The sequence below is a fragment of the Amaranthus tricolor genome, chromosome 12 (genome assembly GCF_026212465.1).
Source record: "Amaranthus tricolor cultivar Red isolate AtriRed21 chromosome 12, ASM2621246v1, whole genome shotgun sequence".
Taxonomy (NCBI): domain Eukaryota; kingdom Viridiplantae; phylum Streptophyta; class Magnoliopsida; order Caryophyllales; family Amaranthaceae; genus Amaranthus; species Amaranthus tricolor.
The window spans coordinates 6,233,061-6,252,026 of record NC_080058.1 but is presented as its reverse complement, the minus strand read 5'-3'; the positions used below and the strand labels follow the sequence as shown (position 1 = coordinate 6,252,026).

Below are 18,966 nucleotides of genomic sequence, written 5' to 3'. Positions count from 1 at the left end.
TTAAATAAAATAATTTCAAAATACAAAATAAAAATTACCAACACTCATCTTTTTCGAGATTATAAAATTAGACCAATTTTGCTACTTTTGGCACATTTTCAAAAATCATTATTTTCTTTTATAATTTTCTTCCTCTTTCTTTTGTTAAAAATCCCACAAAAATCCTTCAAATATTCAAAAAAATATGGATTCAAATAATATAAGTTTTAAAAAAATAGTTTAATTTTTTTAAAATATTAAATTTATCTTGAAAATATAGTTATTAAAAAAATAAATAAAAACGGTAGATAAAATAAGTGAGAAAACGTATGATAAGTAGAGAAAAGGTAAGAGAGAGAAGATTTTTATAAGTTAAAAGAAAAAAATTTAGTAGAAAATTTTTTTTTGAGATAATAGAATATTTTTTATTGGGTCATGAGTAACGATACTATTTAGAGTTATTTTTGAGAAAAGTATCAATGGATAATGGATACACATTTGTTGTTTTAGAAAACATATGTAAAGCTGCTAATGTTGATTTAATGATACCGGTGATAGTCATGTAAATTGTTGTGTTCATGTTGTTACTTTGGTGTTGATGTTATCATGTTGTTGATGTACGATTTATGCCATTATTAATATGCAATTCTTTATGTTCTAAGTAGAATGCAGACATAATGAATATGGATTCTAAAACAAAAATACAATTTCATTGCATTCTCTCATACGAAGTGGACATTTTCAAAATCATAAGAAACTTATTAACTTAAATAAAAAATAATAATCATGATGCAACAAGCACAAGTCCTAAAAATTTTGTTGCATTTACATGTTTAAAAGGTTTAATCTTTAACAAAGCTTTATTTTCTATTTTTTTTCTCAAGCTTTAATTTCTCAAGCAAAAGTGCATTTTCTTCTTCGAATTAACAAAAAAGATTCTGAGCATATATAACATGTTCGAACACACAAGACCCTAAAAATTAAGGGTCTCAGTAGTAAATTACCTAGTATGTATTTACTCTGCCTCTGCCAATCAATATGCTCCACCACTTGATTCTAGATTGATTACATCATCCTCCCACTTCAAATATTTGTAATTTAAAACCTATATAAAAACACATTTAATAAAATCTTAAATTTAATAAATTTCATGGATTAAATAAAAATCGGTAAAATTAACCAAAAAATTGATGCTTTACTCTTAAACTTTTTTTTTGCAGTTTACAGTTTAGCAAAAACATCATGTTTATATGTAGGAGTTTCCCTAACAATTGAACTTCTTGAATTAGATGAAGAAGAATGGACAATTGTTAGACTTTTCTTGACAGGAGAGAGGTTGATAAGTTGAGATTAGAGAGAAAATATAAATTTTAGTGGAGCACCCTAATTGTTTTAATGGAAGATAAACAAAGAAAAGGCACGAGGCTTTTTCAACAATCATATGACATGCAATAATCGGTAACATATAAATGAGATTATTTAACTAATTAATAGTTCAGGTTATTATAGGAAAATCAGTGAAAAATTTTATTATTCTAGATAATTTTTCATTTTTAATGTATTACTCTTAGGCCTTAGCCTTTTGGTTAAGGGATGACATGTGTAATCATTTTAGTTTTTATAGGTATTGCATAGTATTCGCTCTCTTATAGCGAATGTGGGTGTAATTTGGTGGAGAGTGAGTGATTTTGGATAGGAATTTCATAGCGTTTTTAAAGAATGGTGGTCTGAATTTCAAGAGATTTCCTCCATATTTTTCATATTTAGAAAATTTCAAAGTAAGATTTTTAAATTTTAACATCTTAGGAAATTAAAGAAAATAAAGAAATTAAAGTAATTCAAATGATGGGTTGAATTATGTTGTTCTTCATAAGAAATTGAAGAAAGAGTATTTTGGACAAGTAGAGGAGACAGGTGAGTTACGATTTCTTTAATCTTTTATTTTTTTTAAGTTTTTAAAATTAGAAAATAAAAAAATTAAAACAATTAACGCTTTTTTAGCCAAAAAAAAGTAATAAGATTATAGTTGAAAGTTGAATGACAAGGGTATTATTGAGAATCCAAAAAATTTAGAGGTATTATTGATATAGTGCTAAAACACAAGGGTATCATTGTAGGAGGTTATTTCAATTTTTTTAAATAAAATAAAAAATTATAAAGTCGAAGGTAATATACTTGTATAAAATAAATTGAGATAAGGCCAATAAACAAAAAAAATAACAAAGTGGACAAACAACCAAACCATTTGCATTACATTGTGAGTAGTTGAGTCCATAATCCACCAAAACTATCTTCTTAATCATCATCATATTCAAACACCTTCATATTCCCATTGCAAATTTAACACAAAAATAAATCTCAACCCACTTCATATATTACAATTTACAAGGTCCTTCACTAAAATTGAAGTAATAAAGGATAAATGCTAGAAGTACATATATATAGACTTGTTTCATCAATTGAATTTGAAACAAATATCAAAACACTCCTTCTACAACTTCTAAGGATACCTATACTTAGATGAAGAAACTTGTAACCACAAAAACCATTGCATTTGCATCTTAACCCCAAATGGGCAAAACATTGGCATTTCAACATAGAAAAAACATGTACATCTACCCATAATATACTTCTATATAACAATATGTAATGTCTAAAATGAATCAAAAGAATCAAATTGAATCAAAATAAGGCCAATAAGCCAAAAAATTCAACAAAGTGGACAAACAACCAAACCATTCTCATTACATTGTGAGCATTGACTCCATAATCCACCATGACTATCTTCTAGATCATGATCATCATCATATTCATACACCTTCCTACTTCCATTGCAATTGTAACACAACATAAATCTCAACCCACTACAAACATTACAAGGTCCTTCACTAAAATTGATGGGTATATCTCTAAACAAAGGCCTCAATTTCCCTTGTTCATTCAATGCTAATACTTTCTCAGCTCCTCCTATGTATCTTCCTCTTATAAACAACCTTGGAGGTAAACATCTTTCACCCATGATCTTCCATAGTTCTTCTCTAAACTCTGAATGAATTGATACATCTCTTTCATAATAGATTAACCCAAAACTTTGAAGGAGAAATCTTATACTTTGACAATCTTCAAACGTTTTTCTAATCCCTCTTAAGCTTGTTGTGTAGAATATAACTGAATTACTTCCCCCTGGAGGACATTTTTCTTCGAATTCGGTTAATGGGTCGATTTCATTGTCGGATTCCATTAATGGGTCGGATTGATCTTCGGGTTGAAAAAATGGGTATTTATGATTCTTGTTTGTTGTTTCGATTTCAGCTGTTTTCATGATTGTTATGTGATCTTTTACAGCTTTTTCAAATGCAGCAAGAAGTTTTGGGTCAAATAAACTGATTGAATTCATATCTGGTCGCCTAAAACATGAGATTTTGATTTCGGAATCACTCTCTTTAATCGATTTCTCCAATTCCACGGAACAATTGTTTGAATTCTTCAATTCGTAATCTGAATCTTTGGAGATTACTGAAGAATAAATGTTTTCTTTATCATCAAACTTCTCATTCTCGATCTTAATTTTTTGACCATCATCATGATTTTCCTGTTCTTCATCTTCTTCGAATTCTTTGATGAGCTGAACTACATCGATTACCTCGGGTTTTTCGAATTTAGGTTTAGGGGAACAATTCGATTTTGTTTGAGATTTGGAAGTGAAATTGTCTACAAAATTATACTTCAATTGAAAATTATCAACAAACCCATCAAAATTACTAACCTGAAGAATTCGATCTGGGTTCAAATAACCAATTTGCTTGACTGATTTGAGCTTCTTCAAGAATTTCCCCTTCATTCCCTTCATTTTCACTGCTTTAAAAAGCAAAAACTTGAGCTGATGAAAACGTGATAACAATGAAGAGTTGTTTTTAGTGAGAATGTAGAAAGAGTAAGAATATGCAACAGAATGAATCCGTTAGGAGAAGACAGTGAATAACGCACGTAGGAGAGAAAGATAGCCGTTGGAAAGATTGAATATGGTGTTTTTTAAAAAAATTGAAATTAAAAAGGACCAAGTCTTGTTTATTTGTTTTCTGTTGGGGATTTGCGCCGCATGTAGTCACGTTGATTTTGCTAGTTTATCATACTTTTATTTTTATTTTGATTTTTTTAAATTTTTAAAAATTTACTATTTTGTATTATTTTGATTGCATTAAATTCTTAAAAAAGATAAATGATAAATCAATAAATTACAATTAAATTCTTATATTTTAAATGTAAAAATAATAATATTAAATTGCATCAGTAAAATATAAGATTATTTCTTATATACAGTAGGTTGTATATATCATTTTTCATAATTTAATATTTGTTTGATTTATTGAAGTAAACTTAATTATTGTTTATTTTTAAATAATTTTACGGTTTCACTTATTCGAAAATATTTCTGAAAATAAACTCCACAATTATTTATTTCTAATTGTTTGATTTACGAAGAAGCTTTAAAAATGATTATAAACAATAAATGGATTTATTTTTAGCAAATGTACCTAATGGATATATTTATTTAAAATAAATTATATGTAAATTTATTTTCATCAAATCAAACATAAATTAATTTATAATTGACAATCTTCCCTAAAATTTATACGTCCTCCGTTTTTTTAGATGCACCTAAGCCCAATTTAGCATTTTCTTATTTTTCATATTGCGGTTAGTATAAAAAAAAATGATCATGTGGGATCGTGTTTTTATAATTTTTAATTGTGTATAACTCTAAATATAATCAATTGAAAAAGCTAAAAAAGTGTTTGGTGCGAAGTTAAAAAAAAAAAAAGGAAGTATATACTTCTGTACATATTATTGATCGTATTGTTGTTTTTAATTAATTTTTTTTCATCATCATCATACTCAGTGTATTCCGCGTATAGAAACTATGGTTAGGGTCTAGAGAAGCATAACTGCATCTATTTACGGGGTAAATACTATTATTAATAGTCTAATGGACTATAGAAATCCAAAATAGTTGTATTCTACTTATTAATAACATATATATTTTATTTGTCTATTAATAATAAGTATATTAACTAAATTTTCCCCTATATGAACATGTTTAGTAGATATCTTCATATGAGGTAAAGAAAAGTTGGATTCCACCACTTTTTATTATCTATATATGTTTTTAAAATTTTAATTATATTTCTCTATCCAAAATTATTCTAAACGAGAAGAATCTTAGAAAACAGAGAAAGTAATAGTTAAAGTGATGTATGAAATTGATACTAATTAGACCGATTCAAGGTGATTAATTATTAAGAAAAAAAATTCTTGTTTAGTTTAAGTTTAATCAAGAAGACCAAATAAAATATTAAATATGATTCTTAACTTGAACCCTCTACTTATCCTTAATTCTTATGATATAACTTTAAGTTTTATGTATAATATGTAATTTCTTGGATAAAATTGAATATGAATTAATTTGACAAATGACTATTAGCTGAAATTATTTGCTGATTTAACGCGTTGAAAATGTTAATTGATAAATCAATTGTTTAATATCACTTTTTAAGCAAGTTGTTAAAGATATGTTTGGTAAAAAGAATTTGTTTTAAAAACCAATGAAAATGCTACTAGCTTTTTATTTTGGCTCATAAAGTAGTTTAAATGTCATTAGTCAATTTTTAACCATTTAACCAACCAAAAAACCAAAAATAAAAAGAAAACCAAAAGTCTAATTGTCAAAAACTCTCATTATATGTTAATGTTTGGATGGCTATAAAATTAAAATCTTGTCGCTACATATGCAATTTTAGACCTCTATATTTTCTTTTTCATAGATGTAGCATCTAACATTATAATGGAGGATCATGAACACTTTTTAAATGTGGTCAATTTAATATATCATCAAATATTAATAGATATAATTAGTACAAATGTGAATTAATGCGGTCAATTTAATATATCATCAAATATTAATAGATATAATTAGTACAAATATGAATTTTATGCTTTAAAAAATTTAGGAGGATTTGAATTTTGTCCGACTAATTATAAGTTTCATCATTGTATCACAACACATATGTTAGTTTAAGAATATGTCGGCTTTTGATATGAGAGTTTATTGTGCAATAAGTATAAATGTAATAAAAGGGTTTTTTTTTTCTTATATAAGGAAATCAATATTCGACTTAGATGAGTACTTATAATTTAAACTCGTAAACTAAAATTCTGATTCCCGAAGATTGATTTTGTAGTGAAATCCACTCTTGACTTGATCCTTTACTTAATACTATAACACGAAATGAACCAATAGATAAGCAAGGGAAGATACACAACTACACAAGCAAAGCATATTATCTAACTTTTATCCCTCTATATCTCACAAGTCACAATACAATCTTTGTGCACTTTTGGAGGAGCATGAAATAGTAGTAGTTTCTACATTAGTATTACAAAATGCTTACAACATTGCAAGACTTTCTTTTAAACTCCACATACAAGCAACTCTTTTCCCATTTGTTCAATTCATATTTTCTCAAAAGCTTTACACATGATTACATTCTTGGCATTGTTGTTGCCTTATTTGTTGTTCTTGTTGCTACAATTTCATTCTTTGTTAAAAGGAAACCTAAAGGTACTTTTACAAATTTAATTATCATGTTTTGATAGAGTATTTAGTATAGATATATAAAGAAGCAGAGTAAAAATTCGTAATAAATTCTCAAAGTCTTTTTTATTATTATCAAGTTTTAGACCTTTAATTAAGTAATCAAACTAAAGGTAATAAAAAAGTAAACTGATACTTATCTTCTAAATCTAATAGTAAAGTAAGCTAATATCTACCAGATCATTTTAGAAGTCTTTTGCTTGTTCAGAGTGACCCATTTATATATAGGGCCTCAATTTTTAGCTTATCACCTCTTTTTAAATGGAATTATTAACGTCAAATATGAGGTAGACTTGTGTTGCATCTACACTTCTAACTCATGGGATTCTTATGTAAGATTTTTGTTAATTTGGTGATGTTTTTTCTCGCACGATAAAGACAAAAATATTTCCTTTGAGAAAAGTAGAAATTATTATTAAGTATAGTTATCAACTTTTATCCGGCTACTCTAGGAAGTAGTGAGAAGTAGGCCTGTTCAAAAAAACCCTACCCGGTTAACCCGATTCGACGATTCGCCGACCCGCACCTTAAACGGCGGGTCATATTTTAAAAAAAATTATAAGATGCGGGTTGGATTTTGGGCTGCAAAATAATTTTTAAAGGGTACCCGTAACTATAGGGAGAAATTTTTTTTAAGGATTAGAAATCCTATCAGGCATATTAGTGGCATTTTGTGAAGTAGTTAATGCCTGTTAGAATGATGAAGAAGTTAGAATGCAATTTAGCCAAATAAGAAACAAATGCCAAAGAAGAAAGCTGCCTATTTGGGCGCACATAGGAAACAGTAAGCTTAGCTTATCTAAAAATGTAATCTTCCTTCACTTTGTTCTCACAAATGTATTTTATGTGTAAATATATTTTGATTTAGCTTAGAAAATTCCATCTAATTTAATGTGATGAGTGAGGAGAAAAATCAACTGATCAATTATCACCTTTTTCTAGTTGCTGCTTCTTGCTTGGTTGGTGATGAGGTTCTGCTGTTGCCATTATATTTATGTGTACATAGACAATAAACCGGATACCCGGTGTGGCGTCGTCCTGACCCGATTTATCCGGGTACTCGGATGAATTGGGCCGGGATATAGGCCGTTAAAGAATATACCCGACTAACTGGGTACCCGGTGTTTCGGGTACCGAAATGTCGGGTACCCGGTAATGAACACCCCTAGTGAGAAGATCTCAAAATTAGAAGTTTATATTCTCTTAAATAGTATTAATTGAGCTATTTAATATAGTACGAGGCGCGCCTTACAATAAAACCCCTCATAGAACAATATTTTTATTTTCGTTACATTAATTCATGGAAAATGCATGGATTTCCTTCCATTTTTAGTTGAAAATGCTTATAGAGTAATGAATAACTCTTATTAAATCCAAATTTTTTTTATTTTGATTCCCTTGTTGAAACCAAAATTCAATCAATCCGATATTCAATATCAAACTTCAATCACTTTAATATTCAATTTTAAACACCCCTATCAAAGCACGTCCTTATGGCCATTATTACTAATAACTTTTACTTTTTATAGGCTGCTTAGACCCAAAAAGATACAAGGAATTTATGCTAATTCAGAGAACAAAAGTAAGTCATAACACTGACATTTTTAGGTTTGCACTTCCTATGCCTAAATCTATATTGGGTCTTCCCGTTGGTCAACACATCAAATGCAGGTTTGATCCTTCTCTATTATATACCTCTATTTAATTATATTTACTACTAATAGTAATATTTTCCTACATAAGAATATATCACAATTGAATACAAGTATTTCAGAACAGAAAAAAATATTGTGTTTCTTAAAAAATTTACAATCAATTATAAATTGTCCAATACTATTTCTATTTTTAAATACTCATATCGGTGCTATTTTAATCAAATGTCAAATTTAGTTTTACATACTTGTCCTTTAAAGCGCGCCCTACATTTTTAAATGTCCCTTTACAACTTTTGGTCTGTTCTGTGAGACTTTATATTAATAAAATATCCAATTTTCAAAAAACATTTACATACTAGTTATATAATATTTTGATTCTAAATATCTCTAATTTTACTTGATTAAAAATTATAAAAATTTTATATTAATAATATTTACACTTAGACTAATAATCAAGATTTTAATTGATTATATTTTAACTTATAAATTTTGAATAAAATACAAACTAAAAGTAATAAAAAACCCTAAAAAAAATAAATGTGACATTTATTTTTTGTCCTACAGGGGAAAGGATAGTGAGGGTGAAGAAGTTGTTAGATCCTATACTCCAATAACTTTGGACTCGGATATTGGCTACTTTGAACTTCTTGTAAAGGCACGAGTACTTTCCAAAATAAAGTACTTCTAGTAATAAAATTAGTAAGTTATGTTCAATGCTAGTAATTAGTTATTACCAAACTTTGGCTTCTAAATTTAATATTGGTCATAACAGTTTAAGTAGTTATTAGCTATTTAGTGATTTAATAACGTTAAAATACTTTTTATTGTTTGAATGAAGTAATATTTTATGTAGTATTTAGGGGTCTATGTAGTTGTGTTTAGAGTGTTACAACGTGTAGCGTTTTAAAATTAAAAGTTACGTTTTAAGATTTTTTTCTATAATTTCACGTTAAATTATAGGTTTTTCAAGAGCTATCGTAACTGCTATGTTTACCAATTAATAAAAATTTTAAAAACTAAATAGATAGTTAAATATCTAATTACAGTTGTATAGCTACAGATATTCACAGCTAAAAACTACTTAAAACAGCTTAAACAGCTAAAAATTAGCCACAATACCTTGCGCAGAACAAGCCCATACAATGGATCAATTTATTCAAATGTTGAGATTGATTATATCGCACTGATCTGCTGTCTTGGCCATTGGACCATCAATCTTAAGCTTGTTGTCTCTTAATTACCTTGATCATGCTGAATGATTGCTCTTGTTCATTGTGGGTCCATTGACAAATTTCAGATGAGCTACTCTTGTGAGAGATCGTCTTTTAAAGAGACGATTGTAAAACAAGAAGCCTACACTCTTATTTTCTCTTTAATTGTGTTAACTGGCCTATTTAGCCCATATATCTAATGAGAAAGGGTGATTTCAGATGTATCCCCAAGGAAGAATGTCACACCATTTCAGACAAATGAGAAAGGGTGATTTCTTACCTGTTATAGGACCCAAGGTAAAACATCCACTCTGACAATCTCAGTCATAGTGCAAATTGAAAAAAAAACACAGTTTCGGTCACGATAACTATTGTAAAACGGATTTTACGGTCAATGCAGATGATTTCGCGTTCATTATGGCCTATATTTCAATAGTGGTAAACTCAAAAATCTTTATAATATGGTCGTGAAACAGTGATACGGCCTCGTTTTTGCACTATGCTCTCAGTAACATATTTATTTGATAAACAACACTAATTAACACAATCATCTTGAATTTGTGCAAATTTATTTCATGTGTTGTAATACTTGATTTATGATTTGGGTCTTAACTCTAGGGAAGATTCAAGTATCAACCGGGCAAAGTTAGAGCATTTGGTATGCTTGCTGGAGGTACTGGCATCACTCCTATGTTTCAGGTTATTGTTTCTTCAAAGTTATTGTTTCTTCAATGTTCTTTTCAAATTTTTTTGCTAAGACTCTTCGTTTTACCTCAATTATCAGTGTCCGATATTTGACATTCGGATATAGATATGACACTTTGACACTTCAATTTGGTTGTAAATATTGGGATTATTTCCAATGAAACGCCAAGTCAAACTCTTTCAGACGGAGAATCATGAGTGAGCCTAGTGTACGAGGAACAAGAGTTTAATTCTCACCACCTATATGAGTCTGAATAACATAATTTTTTGGTAATTAATACTTGTTTGTATCAAGTTCTGTTACCTTTTCTTCTCATATTCGACCTGATGATCTCCTAGATTACGAGAGCTATACTGGAAAACCCGAAAGACTTGACAAAAATCCATCTCATTTATGCTAATAAAACAGCTGATGACATTCTTCTCAAGGTACAATACATGAAGATTATATTGGCTTAAATTTTCTTCAATCTGAATGTCATTTGTCCCAACTCACAATACAACTTGTATGTCGCATTTACAGGAAGATCTTGATGGTTTCGCCTCCAAATACCCAGATCGTTTCAAGGTCTATTATGTTGTGTCCGAGGTACTTTTCTTCCTTTCACAACAACTTATTATCCCCACGAATAGCAAGCAAGTTGGACCTGTATAACTGTTCTGAAACTTATCTAATTCGACAGCCTCCTCCGAACTGGGATGCTGGTATTGGGCATATATCCAAGGAAATGATACAAGAGCATTGCCCTAGACCGTCAGCTGATGTAATGGTAAATCTGTTTCGTTCTTCCTCCAAACGTCGAGTTTTCTGTATAATGTGCCTTAAGTAACCAGAGTTTTTCTGTTATGTACATGATGCCAGATACTGAGGTGCGGACCGCCAGGAATGAACAAGGCCACGGAAGCTTACCTCAATGAGCTTGGATACACTTCAGAAATGCAATTTCAGTTCTAATATACAGCTATGTAAATAATAAAATGAATCAATTTACTATAATCCATACTAAGTGACTCCATAAAAAAAACGAGTACCCGAAAGAAAATAAATAAATAAATAAATAAAACTCGCCGAAAATTAAAATAATGATAAGTGTAAGCTGATGAAAAACACTTTTACTTTTGCATTTATCTGAGACAAAAAGACTCATATTTACTACATATGTTGATGAAACTATATTGGATGAGTTCATCTTCAAAAGTAGCTCAGATTAGTAATTCAGCTATTGGTAAAACATAAGAAAAATGACCTTCCTCCTAGTCTGTGATTTCTCCCTCTTCTTGAGGCACATCGTTTTTACCGTCACCTTCAATAGAAGAATCATCATCGCAGTCATCATCATCGTTGAGTTCGCCCTTAAAAGAGGACGACATCTCTTCAATTACATTGCTCTCAACTCCAGTTTCCTCGACAATAACCTTCGGGAAATTAAGAGGTTTCTCGGGCCAATCCTTGAAGAACGAGTTCATGACCATGAAACGAAGAGCTTGTAGTAGATGGGTCTTATCTCTTTTCATATCGTTGCTTAGAAGCTTTTTCAGAAGGGTCGGCTCCCTCAAACTTAAACAAGTTTCGGACAAATTCTCATTATCCGACTTGTGTCTTTTTGCATATCGATCACGTTTCCTGAATGAACCACCTTCTTCTGCTTCCCTTTTTGAAGAAAACTGGTCTTTTCTGTCATGCTTCCCTGCTCGATTATACCTGTTCTGGAATCCCTTTTTTTGAAAGCGTCCTTTGTTAATAGGTTTCCTAGATCGATCCTTCCTGTTATCCTGATGATCTTGATCAACAAGATAGTGCGATGGAATTTCAGGAATTTCAAAGCCCAACTCCACTTGCTTTGCCAATACATCCTTTAGTTGCTACACAGACAACAGAGTAGTTGATAAATCAAACTATTCATACATAACTTTGACAGCCCACGATCCAGATATTATACCCGTGAACTATGTTACTCGGACTCTTCATTTTGCTTCATGTACCCGTGTCCAGTCCTTAATGTTCGGACGTCGGTATGGCGCTTAGACACTTCATTTTAGGTAAAATTGGATATTTAGACGTATCCAACACTTGGACACGTACCAGTATCCGATATCAGTACCTGGGTCCAGGTAACATAGTCCGTGACATTTTGACATGAAAGAAAGACACACTGGACAGTCATAAATATTCCTCTGTTACTCGAGAATGGTTAAGAGGAAAGATACTCAACATGCTTTCATGACCATATAAACATGATGAACCCTAAGAAAAGAAAGATAATACCAATCTTCATTTTCAAGAGTACAAAACTGTATTTCTTTCTAGTAGAACTTCAATGATTTTAACCGTGAATTTTTCAGGTGGGATTTTGTTGAATTTTTCCGCATAACTTTGACATTACAACGTAGCAATAAAAAGCTCAAATATACCTCATATGTCCATAATAAAAATAATAAAAAGTAAATTACATAATATTTCCTTTTGTTAGTCCTCGTTTTAATCAGGGGCGAAACCAGAATTTTAAATTTGGGGGGCCAAATTATCGGTATATTAGAAAATTATATATTATATAAGGTGTTCAAAACTGACATGATGACCCGAAATTTACACGATATTGTAACCGAATCCGATTTGACTCGAATTTAAAAATGATTCACAATTATTTAAAAATAATATGGACACAAAATTCGATTTCAAACCCACTCAAAACACCTAACCCGAAATCAACAATGACCACCACAAACAATTACACACTAGTTAAGCTACAAAAATATTAAAATCATATAAACTAAAATGAACATGAATTATTGAAAAAGTTATATTTAACAAATGGAGTTGAAACTTTCCTATAATTATTATTTTGAAAAAAATAAGTATTTTTGACTCCATATATTTGCCTAATTAGTCTAAAAAAATATTAAAATTAGGATCGAAAAAATATAAACACACACAAAAGGATAAATGTGAAATATGAAAGATGGATAGTAATGACATTATAAAATAAATTTATTAGTCTATAAAAATTATAGTTTAAATTAGGGTTTAATCCCTTAATCTTTGATTACAAATGTATTAGTTCAACCATTGAGCTATAGTAATTTTTGCTATATTTTTACTCTCTTTAAACTATATATCATATTAATAAGGGGGTCAAAGTCAAATTTACAAGGGATCACATGTTCGGCAAGGAGGGCCAGGCCTCCCCTAGCCCCCCATGTAGCTTCGCCCATGGTTTCAACTTTAATGGCATTTTCCTTTCTTGACAAACATTCAACCCAATAATATCCCTACTTTTCCGCCTCTAATCCCACAGTTTCATCTCCCGCTTACCCATTTATGGATTTTACTCCAGTCTCTACCCCAAATGGAGGTTTCACATGCATTACTTCATGAATATTGGTTTCAGAAATCATAAACAACAGTAACATGGACCAACGACAAAAAAAAAAAAAAAAAAAAAAAGCAGTAATTAAGCATTTTAAAATTATGCTACTCAAAGAAATATCATACTTGACGCCGTAACTTGGCATCTTGATCAGCATTCTCAGCATTTGCTTGCTTCTGTGCCAGCTTCTGCAAGGAAACTGATCATCAGGAAAACGTAAAACTTCTCAACAAAAAGCATTTTAAAATACTAAGCAAGCTCCAACCTTTTTCACATTGGAGTTAGATGGATAATTTTTCTTGCGTTCTTCACGCCACTGCTGAATTTCTTTCTCAGTGTAGAGTGCAGCAAGTGACCTTCAAGTAATATAAAAGAAAATACCAAAAATAAATGGTCAGAGAAACTGCAGAATAACTGGATCTGCATGTCTAATTTATAAGATGCATTATACGATTACTAAACCATTTCTACAATTTTTGTGAGAACAAGTTGTAGCCTATGTTACTCGGACTCTTCATTTTACTTCACGTACCCGTGTCTGATCCTTAATGCTCGCACATTGGTATGGCACTTAGACACTTCAAATTAGGCTTTATAATTGAATGTTTAGACGTATTCGACACTTGGACACGTATCAGTATCCGACAATAGTACAAGAGTCCAAGTAACATAGGTTGTAGCTATAGGAAAATGAGTATAAGATATTTCGATCAGCAAGGACATACAAAACGTATAACCATGTACCTTCGCTTTCCACCCTTAGATTGGATGTCAGAATTAGCAGCACCAGCATCTTTATTGCCTGCTGATAGAAGTTTAACAGAAAGTCCTTTCATAATATAGCTCGATACTCAGGTGATATTCGATATTGGTTCATATACAGTACAAAGACACGCTTGTATACCTCATACGACATGCATAATTTCATAACAAGCAAACACAAAACAGATCAAATAAGACAAAAAAAGAGCAGATGAACAAAATTTGGCATATTACTGTGAAAATGTAGAGGAATTACGCAGAGCAGAATCAAGATCCTAAAAGGATATAGCTATAGTCATATAAGCACAATGAAAGGAAACTTCAGCCAATAGAACCATAGTCCATAGACCTAATATTTTTACTTGGTACTAGCCGTTCAACATTGGTCAAGCAAACAGCAAACATGCAAGTACAAGAGTTATAAATGGCAGATATTTAGATGCTGCTAAGGAGTAAGGACAAACAAGGAGAAACTTAAAGTAATATATACTTTAACCGAAGAAAGACGTGATAAAAGGCTGATATTATACGTCCTCCGTTCTTTTCTACTTGCACAGTAATTGACTTCGGTACAATTCATCAAGCAAATTGAGTTTCATATTATCGGTAATCTATAAATTAAAACATAGTCATATGAGATCTCGTTTGAATCGTCTTGATTCAATGTTTATTAATTTCTAGTTTCCAAAAATTTTTTATATACATAATTAAAAATATTAACGATTGAATTAGTACATAGGGAGACGCAAAAAGGCAAATGGTGCAAGTAAATAACAGACTAAAAGTCTATTGAGAAAGCTACAAGGTGATAACACTCTATCACCCCAGGCCCAAAGCCACTAAGTGGCTCCCACTAGACTCCCCCCTTAGGCAAGGTTTTGGAGGTTAGACGTACGCAACTTATCCTCATAGTAGACAAAACATCAAAAATCTTTCAAAATCCACAAACATAACTTTACCTTTTGAATTATGTATTTGATGATCTTGAGACCTTTGCGGCCTGCAGATAATATACAAAGTTATAGCCAATATTGGCACAATGAATTGCAAGAAAAGACAGTATAGCAAACATCAACCGTCAAAATGTAATGTACCTGTGGTTAGATGCTTCTCTTTTCTGGTTCTTCACGAACTTCTTATTTTGATGGGGGCTTGACTTAAAATTATGCATCCCTTGTCGTTGAGCATGATTACTCTGCATCTTTATTAACAATTACTCTACTCAAGGTCTTAAACCGGATAGTATGATAACACACTTATTTTGTAATTTTTTAGGTGAGTTATCTCTTTATTTTAAACAAATATATATCCTCACCATATAAAGAGGCATAAATGATGAGAGAAGAACCTTGCAGATTTGCACTGCAATTTTTAATAAAAGAATTTGTGAATAAATAATGGAACACTCACAAATTAAATAGATTGCACCAACACGTTATGTTAATTCCAATCGAACACGAATAAAGTTGTCATTTGAAGAATTTTTTTTTTAAACCTGATTTGATCATCGATTTTTGTGGGTAAGATCTCAGATTTTTTTTTTCAAGTTGTTCAATTTACCCAGCATAAGTAGGACTGAACGGAGGAGATAACAAAAGTAAACGAAAATCCCAAAAAAAGCAGCAAAGAAGGCAACGATACAACAAGGCAACAAGCAAATATACTCCCGTAGTCCTATACGTTGATGTACAACTCAGTACAAGGTATACTTCTATAAGACAAAATAAATAATGCCAAAGCTGAAATCCCATATAATGGGGTTAGCTACATGAATTAATAATCTAGTCCAAGTTATCGTTAAAATTTCTATCTTCCTCTTCTAAAAATCTCCTTCGTTCTATTCTTAACCTTTTTACTTTTACCTTTCCTATCGAGGTAATTTCAGCCTTCGCCATACATGCCCAACCAACAAAGACAAATTTGATTAATCCATTCTTCATTGTTTGAAACTTCCAACCCTTCTAGATATCCTCAATCCTAATATTATTTTTTAAGTATGGCGCTCATTCATAATGGCACACACATTTCAATTACCCCTATTTTCCTACTATATTTTCTATAGGTCTAATTATTCTGATCGATATGAAAATTCTAGTCTAATTATTCTTCGACAAAATCATATAATAATATAGTTGCATTTCTCCACGTCAACGAACCACATTAAATCCTATGCATCACATCTTATTTAATATCTTTGTTTTTCTTACCCAAAATAACTCTATATTAGTTCCTTATTCCCAATCTTACCATGCCCCTACTTGACTGCTCATAGTTAAAATAACATTTTGTATAACATCTTACTTCGACTTAATCTAAATCCCCTTCATTCCAACTAATGACTCCACAATTCCAACTTAGTGGTGACCCCTTCTTTAGTCTTTTCCAACTAATACAATATCATCAAACAACATACCGGCATAACATCCATCATATAATTTCCTCCTAAGAGAAATGTATTATCTCATCTAATATAGTTCTAAATAAGAAATGCCTCAACAAAAAATTGATTTAACCCAATAGTAATTGGCAAACTGCAATTCCCAAAATTTGTTTTCACTTCCTCATATATCTAGAGCTATGTCAATATATTTACAGGGTATTCCTTTTTGCCATGAACCATCAAGGTACCCCTCTTAATACCTTGCCCTAAGTCTTCTCCTAATTAATGAATACAATGTGTGAGTTCTTTTTTTACATGTAATGCTCTATCAGATACTTAATTAAATAAATAGCTTCGATGGCTAACCTTCTTGGCAAGAATCCAAACTGGTTCACTGCTTTTCCACAAATTTATGGTACATTTATATCCTTAGTTTGGATCAATTTTTGCATCTCCTTTATTCTTGTACATGTATCAGAGTACTTCTCCAATCCTTAGGCAAAAGAAGATCAAAATGCCTTCATTAAAGGCTGGAAATTCATCAATACGGACTTTGAGGTACCAAATTGCTACTTGCTTAAAAAGATGATCAACAAACCCAATTCGAAAATTTACGACCGGGTTAGTCAACAATTAAAATCACTTGAGTATCCTCTTTGCTATATAAGACCATGGCACAATTAACTAGTACATTCTTTCCTATGTCATAACTCATACTCCATAGCAATAGTAGTTTACTAACCCCATTCAATTGGAAAAGCAGAAGTCAATGCAAGCAAAAAAAGAAAATAAACAAGTCCAATTCCTTTCATGGGCTATTATCTTAGACCATCATTTCAAAATGTCAATCAAGAATTACATAAAAGATAGAACTTACTTCAATACAGAAATAATAGTAAAGAAACTGCCACCATCAAAATCATTATGAGTTTAAATTGAACATGATCATAATCAAACTACCTGCTGACTATGCTGATAAGATGAACCAACAACATTGGAAGGTGGACCCGATACATTCGGCAACTGCATCGGCACAACAGGCAACTGTTGAGCAAAATTACCCAGATGCAAACCACCATTAGGTTGGCCAAAACCAAGCTGTGAATTCCCAAAAAAGGGTGTATTTTGCGGATTAATTGCCTGAGCAACTTGATTAGCACAACCCAACAACTGAGTCAAAGCATTAATTTGAGAAGGATTCAATAAAGGCATATTCCCTAGTTGGTTCACATTGGGTAACTGATTCTGCCATCCAAATTGCCCATTACCCAATTGACCCAAATTGCTTAATTGCCCATTCATTGGAAACCCCAAAACATTCAAATTCTGCCCAAGACTTTGAGATTGAATCTGTTGAGCAGAACCCACAATGGAGTTACTCATATGACTATTTGGCAAAGCATTGAAATTGGGCATGTTCATATTACCTAAATTGGGATTATAATTAGGATTATTGTTATCAAACGGGATCGATAATTGAGGATTTACAAAACCCATTTGTGGTTGAATTGGTCTTAAATTGGGCGACATATTGTTAGCAACTCCAACAGCCTGAGAATTACAAATTAAAACCATATAGTCAATTCAATTGATCCATGTAAAAGGGTAAACATTCTTTAGAAGAGATAGAATGAGAAGGAAACCTGTGAACCACCAGGACATGCAGAAGCATTATTCTGGTTAGTGAATTGCTGAAGGAAAGGAAGCATTTCTATGGCGTCCTGGAGTACTTTTGAGGTTTTGAGGGAGAAACCGGAAGGCAGTAGGGTTTTAGGAGGGATTCTTGTTCATGAAGTGTTTAAGAGTATACCTACTTATAACGACATCGTTTTGCCTTTTTCTTTTTCTTTCGTTTTTCCTTTTTGTCATAATTTTCTCTCTCTAATTAAAACATATGACCTATCACGTTATTTTTTAATATTATGTTAAAACTCAACTAAAATTTAAGGTAATGTTTATAACTCAACTAAAATTTAAGGTAATGTTTATAACTCAACTAAAATGTTTATAACTCTAGAATGCTTTATATAACAAACATTACATAAATATTTCACTTGAAATTATATGGGACCTAAATATTCCACTTAAAATTATGAGGAAAACATATGACGGTATAATCTCCTATCACATTACCTTTTAATATTATATAAAAAATCAATTCAACTAAAAGTTTAAGGTAAGTTTATAACTCTGGGATACTTTATATAGTATGCATGCAAAATCAAATGAGACAATAAAAAGTTGAGTTGGAGTG

The 18,966-nt window shown here is 31.0% G+C and overlaps 3 protein-coding genes across 5 annotated transcripts; 1 reads left to right on the top strand and 2 right to left on the bottom strand.

Annotated features, from left to right (window-relative positions):
• Positions 1 to 2,258: 2,258 nt before the first annotated feature.
• LOC130828371 (uncharacterized protein At3g28850-like) lies at positions 2,259 to 3,998 on the bottom strand. Its single transcript, XM_057694334.1, has one exon. The coding sequence runs from the start codon at positions 3,827 to 3,829 to the stop codon at positions 2,690 to 2,692; it is 1,140 nt and encodes a 379-aa protein (XP_057550317.1). The 5' UTR covers positions 3,830 to 3,998; the 3' UTR covers positions 2,259 to 2,689.
• A 2,384-nt stretch (positions 3,999 to 6,382) lies between these two features.
• On the top strand, positions 6,383 to 11,191 carry LOC130828369 (NADH--cytochrome b5 reductase 1-like). Its single transcript, XM_057694333.1, has 9 exons — positions 6,383 to 6,598; positions 8,161 to 8,302; positions 8,851 to 8,941; positions 9,717 to 9,794; positions 10,116 to 10,196; positions 10,542 to 10,631; positions 10,726 to 10,791; positions 10,886 to 10,972; positions 11,065 to 11,191. Exons 1-9 carry the CDS (start codon positions 6,421 to 6,423, stop codon positions 11,155 to 11,157), a joined length of 906 nt encoding a protein of 301 aa, XP_057550316.1. The 5' UTR covers positions 6,383 to 6,420; the 3' UTR covers positions 11,158 to 11,191.
• A 78-nt stretch (positions 11,192 to 11,269) lies between these two features.
• LOC130828368 (uncharacterized) lies at positions 11,270 to 18,487 on the bottom strand. 3 transcript variants are annotated; one of them, XM_057694331.1, is made up of 8 exons: positions 18,356 to 18,487; positions 17,673 to 18,263; positions 15,427 to 15,533; positions 15,292 to 15,332; positions 14,315 to 14,372; positions 13,836 to 13,926; positions 13,696 to 13,758; positions 11,270 to 12,065 (listed from the first exon to the last, which is right to left on the bottom strand). In XM_057694331.1, exons 1-8 carry the CDS (start codon positions 18,419 to 18,421, stop codon positions 11,457 to 11,459), a joined length of 1,626 nt encoding a protein of 541 aa, XP_057550314.1. In that variant the 5' UTR covers positions 18,422 to 18,487; the 3' UTR covers positions 11,270 to 11,456. The 3 variants fall into 3 exon arrangements, with proteins under 3 accessions (XP_057550314.1, XP_057550313.1, XP_057550315.1); XM_057694330.1 differs by having other exon boundaries at positions 11,296 to 12,065; positions 14,315 to 14,375; XM_057694332.1 differs by having other exon boundaries at positions 11,296 to 12,065; positions 14,315 to 14,375; positions 15,427 to 15,527.
• Positions 18,488 to 18,966: the final 479 nt, after the last annotated feature.

Bases quoted from the DNA above. Each gene is read 5' to 3' on its own strand.
- LOC130828371 (XM_057694334.1), bottom strand. From the start codon at position 3,829: ATGAAGGGAATGAAGGGGAAATTCTTGAAGAAGCTCAAATCAGTCAAG.
- LOC130828369 (XM_057694333.1), top strand. From the start codon at position 6,421: ATGCTTACAACATTGCAAGACTTTCTTTTAAACTCCACATACAAGCAA. The intron at 6,599-8,160 runs GTACTTTTACAA...TACTTTTTATAG, and splicing joins TGTTAAAAGGAAACCTAAAG to GCTGCTTAGACCCAAAAAGA. The intron at 10,973-11,064 runs GTAAATCTGTTT...ACATGATGCCAG, and splicing joins GACCGTCAGCTGATGTAATG to ATACTGAGGTGCGGACCGCC.
- LOC130828368 (XM_057694330.1), bottom strand. From the start codon at position 18,421: ATGCTTCCTTTCCTTCAGCAATTCACTAACCAGAATAATGCTTCTGCA. The intron at 15,534-17,672 runs GTAGTTTGATTA...TTGTTAATAAAG, and splicing joins CTTATCAGCATAGTCAGCAG to ATGCAGAGTAATCATGCTCA. The intron at 14,376-15,291 runs GTAAAGTTATGT...AACTTCTATCAG, and splicing joins TCAAATACATAATTCAAAAG to CAGGCAATAAAGATGCTGGT.